This window comes from Nestor notabilis, unplaced genomic scaffold (genome assembly GCF_000696875.1).
Source record: "Nestor notabilis isolate BGI_N333 unplaced genomic scaffold, ASM69687v1 scaffold17480, whole genome shotgun sequence".
NCBI lineage: Eukaryota > Metazoa > Chordata > Aves > Psittaciformes > Psittacidae > Nestor > Nestor notabilis.
This window is the reverse complement of record NW_009909872.1, coordinates 6,581-10,753: the sequence shown is the minus strand read 5'-3', so window position 1 is coordinate 10,753 and position 4,173 is coordinate 6,581. Positions and strand designations below refer to the sequence as shown.

Sequence of the window (4,173 nt, the reverse complement as noted above, 5' to 3'; positions counted from 1 at the left end):
GGCTGGTTCAACCTGCAGCCCCACAACCCCGCCGGCTGCACCAGCTGCTTCTGCTATGGCCACTCCACTGCCTGCACAGCAGCAGATGGCTACGAGGTGGCTCAGGTCCGCTCTGACTTCAGCCAAGGTACCAACCCCAGCCCCGGGTGACAGGGAGGGCACCGCTGTGCCAGCTCCAGACAAAAAACTCCAGCAGTTTGGGGAGGCCGGGGCCCTTTGGGGATAACTGGTGGTGATGGGTGGAGGGGGGTTTATCTGGCTTGCTCCTGTTTTGTTGTTAAACCTCAGCTTTTGCCCCCAGCTCCATGGGGATGGGCTCTCCCCATGGCACCCCTCCATGCTGATGTGCTCCCGGTGCTCTGCAAGGCTCAGGGTGGGCTGTGGGACTGGGCACAGCCATCCCGTCACACCAGGGACTGCAGGAGCACTAAGAGCCAGTTCAGAAAGATAAAAACTCAAAGAATGGAGCCTGGTGGGAACTTTCCCCCTTATTCCTTCCTTTCCCCATCCTTGGCTGGGATAAGGCGGGACGGATTGGAGCAGAGTGGGATGCTCTTGCCCTGCTGCATCCAGGGCTTTTCATAGTAGGGCTGGATGCGTGCAGGATGCTTAGGGAAACCCTGCCATCTGCTGTGTGCAGCACTGGCTGCAGGCACACCATGGTCCCCTCGCAGGGACCCCCGGGCACCCTTCCTCTCCTGCATCCCGATGGGATGTGCGCGCCAGCGAGCAGATGGATGTGAACACGCCAGGCGCGGGTTTATCCTGATTGCTTTTAAACCACGCTGCCAATTGCTGTAATGTCTTCCACGGCCTTGAAATGGAGCCAGGCTCTAAACCGAGTCTTTTTTCCACCCTTCATGCAGCCAGTTTGGGGCTGCTCTTTTAGGGACAGGTTTGGCACAGCCCTGGGACAGGGTTGCAAGAGGCTCAGCACAGCCACTCCCCAAAGCATTCCCTATCCCGCAGCTGAGTTGGATCAGATGGAAGTTTCCTGTCCTGGGTGAAAGGGTCCAGGTTCAGGGTGATGTGATAATCAAGCACAGCCAGGGAGGGATCTCCAAGTGTTCGTCCTGTGGGCGCCTGGGGCTGGAAGAAATAACTGACCCTGGGGAGTAGGAGGGAGTTTAACCGATTTCTGAAGGAAACCAACTTATGCAATTACACCCCGTCTCTCTTGGGCTTCCTGTGCTCTCCAGCCCACAGTAATGTTGGAACCGCAGCACAGACAGGGGGGCAAAAGTTTAAAGATAGTAATTTCCTCCGAATCCAAGAAAATAAACAGATGGGGGATGGCTAGGGCCACTCTCCAGCGCATGAGAGCACGGAGACCAAACGAAGCAGGGTGTTACAAAGTGCTGGCCCCTTCCAAGTCCCTGGAGAGGCTTGGGAGGAAGGACGGAGCCCCCCAAAGCAGCATCCTGCTGGTGCTGGGCTGGTGGGGACTCGCTGCTCCCTTTGGCTGTGCACTGCTGTGTGCTGCCACGCAGGGCTGGAGGGCTGGGCTGCTGCAGCTCCGGGTACCACAGACCTGCCGCTGCGCTGGGCTGATGGGGAGATCATCACCGAGTGGGATGGAGAGGAGCCCGTGGATTTCCTTGCACCAGGTAATGTGTATGATGGGTCTTTGGGGTCCTGCTCTGCTGTGGGGACATCCCATTCCTACTCTGATGTGTGAGGTGCTGGCCCCTGTCCCAGAGCTGAGTGTGTTTCAGTAACAAGGCAGTGGGGAGTGATTGGAGCAGTGGATTGAGACCCTGGGAGAGTAGATTGGGGCTGGCCCTGCTCTATGAGGGTAACCGTGGCTCCTGGGGATGCTGTTGGGAACGGGACTGCACCGGCAGCCCCAGAAGAGCTGCTCCCTCCATGTCCTATGGGCTTTGCTCCTCTCTTCCCTTGCAGAGAAGTTTCTGCAGAACCAGCGTCTCAGTTATGGGCAGCTTCTGTCCCTGCTGCTGGGAGTGGAGGGGATGGTGACAGAGACTGGAGTGCCCCTGCTCCAGGTCCAGCTGGTGCTGGAGGGCGAGGGGCTGGAGATCACCATGTCCAGCAGCGAGAGCCAGCCCCAGCAGCATGGAAAGCAGGCTGTCACCTTCAGGTACCCACACAGTGCTTTGGGGAGCCTCAGCTGGGTTTGGGACACAGTGTGTCTGACCTAGCCCAGGCTGCCCTGTGCTCCCTGCACCCCTCAGGCATTTAACTGTACCCCCCTCGCTGTGCCTGTGTCCCAGTGGGGGAGCCAAGCTGTTCTGCAGCATGTCACTGTCGGGCTGGCCTTGTCCTTCCTCCCGTGTTCCTTCTCCAACAGGCTGCACGAGGCAGAGGAGGGTGTGGAGCCTTCACTGTCAGCTTTCAGCTTCCAGCGCCTCCTCTCCAACCTGACCGCCCTCCGCCTTCGTGTGGACCACATCCCTGGGCAAGGTGAGCGTCTTCATGACACGTCCCTTGGGGACCAAGCTGGGAAGGGGCTGGGGACATCGTAGCAGCATGAGGCTCTCAGGGATGAGCGGGTATAAATACCAATCCCAAGGGGTGTTTTGGGGTCTCCTGTGCCTGCGTGGGGCATTTCTATGCAGGACCAGGGGCCGTGCCACTCCATCATGCTGCTCTCTGCTCTCGCAGGAAGGCTGTCCCTAAGCGAGGTCCAGCTCACATCCGCCCGCCCTGGGCCGGGAGCAGGGGCAGGCTGGGTGGAGGAGTGCTCGTGTCCCGCGGGATACACCGGCCAGTTCTGCCAGTCCTGTGCGCCTGGCTTCAAACGCGAGATCCCCTTCGGTGGTCCCTTCGTCAGCTGTGTGCCCTGCGCCTGCAACCAGCACGGGGACTGTCACCCGCTCTCAGGTGTGTGCCCCCAGACCCTCCATTCACCCCGCGATACAGGCACGGGTGACAGAATGTGTCCTTGCTTGTTTGTGAGGGATGCTGGACACCCTCCAGGAGGTTGCAGTACCCAAGACCTGCAAGTTGAACTGCTTGGCTGGTTGTAGGGACTAGGTTTGTAACTGCAAAGAGAGACGATTAACAAAGAGCAATAGTGGTGGTAGTTTATGAGGAGCATCTTTTATGGTACTTCATGACTTCAAAGGATGAGGAAGGAGAGGTGTTGGTCCTCAGAGGAGTAGGCAGGCAGGGATCAGGGCAGGAGGGATGCAGGATGAGTCTCACAGGCAGCATTGCTGCCCAGTGAGCAGAGCAGAACTGGTACCCACAAACTGGGGGCAAATCTGAGCACAGAAACAAGGCAAAAAGCAGGAAAATAGAGCAGTGCCAGGCTTGCTGGAAGGCACCAGAAGATCTGGCACTTGTGCTGCCTGCCCAAGCCCTCATCTGCTTCCAGATGCAGCTTAGAAGTGCGTGATTGCAGCAGGGACTGTGACTTGAAGGGAGGAAAAAGCAGAGGGAAAGTCTTCAGGGCAGTGTGGCTATGTCTGGGGTGGTTCATGGGGTGTTGGCTCTCCCTCACCTCCCAGCAAAGTGTCTGGATGGCTTTGGCTGGGGAAGAGGGCCAGGACTGCAACCCACTGCCCTGGAGCTTGAGCTGGCTGCGTGAATCCAGCACCAGACTCACTGCCCCAACAGACCAGAGCCATGAGGCGTTCATGAGATGCTGCCTTGCTCCCCATCCACTCCTGCAGAAAGCAGCAGCTCTGATCAGCGCTGGGTAAAAGACAATGCATTTGCTACCCAGATGGAGCCCCTGGGGCTCCTCTCTTGCTGCTTCCTCTGGGTGAAGAGCTCCAATAGTGTATGTCTGGGATGGGAAGGGCTGGCAGTGACATTGTGCTCAGCAAGTGCCTCTGCCCTTGTGGGCAGCAGCTCTGCAAACTCACCCCTTGTCCTGCAGAGCTGGGGCTGGTGCCGCCGACTGCACAATCCCAAGGGATGGGGCCAGGCCTTTGATTCTGCCGGCCTGAGCCAGCCCGCGTGCTTCCTTTAGTTTATTTTTCCACTCCTTCCTGCCACCCACTTTTCCTTTCTTTTCCATCGTCCTGCTCTGCCTGAATACGGGGAAAACGGAAACACACCCGCTCCCTCCTGCGCAACCCGTCTGGTGTGACCTGACCCCACAAATCATGGGGGAAAAATCCTCCCCCTGGCTCCTTTCTCCAGTCAAGCAGAGCATCTGCCTGGAGGTGGGGGCATCCTTCCTTCTCCTCCTCCTCCCAGCTGATT

At 58.4% G+C, this 4,173-nt stretch overlaps 1 protein-coding gene across 1 annotated transcript in view; it reads left to right on the top strand.

The window, feature by feature from the left end:
- LAMC3 (laminin, gamma 3) overlaps window positions 1-4,173 on the top strand; it is a gene marked incomplete at both ends in the record, with an annotated part of 11,366 nt that overhangs the window by 620 nt on the left and 6,573 nt on the right. The window contains 5 exon segments of the mRNA XM_010023403.1: window positions 1-127; window positions 1,491-1,607; window positions 1,903-2,098; window positions 2,309-2,421; window positions 2,623-2,841. The exon segment at window positions 1-127 is cut by the window's left edge and continues 1 nt beyond it. Coding sequence (XP_010021705.1) covers window positions 1-127; window positions 1,491-1,607; window positions 1,903-2,098; window positions 2,309-2,421; window positions 2,623-2,841 — 772 coding nt within the window.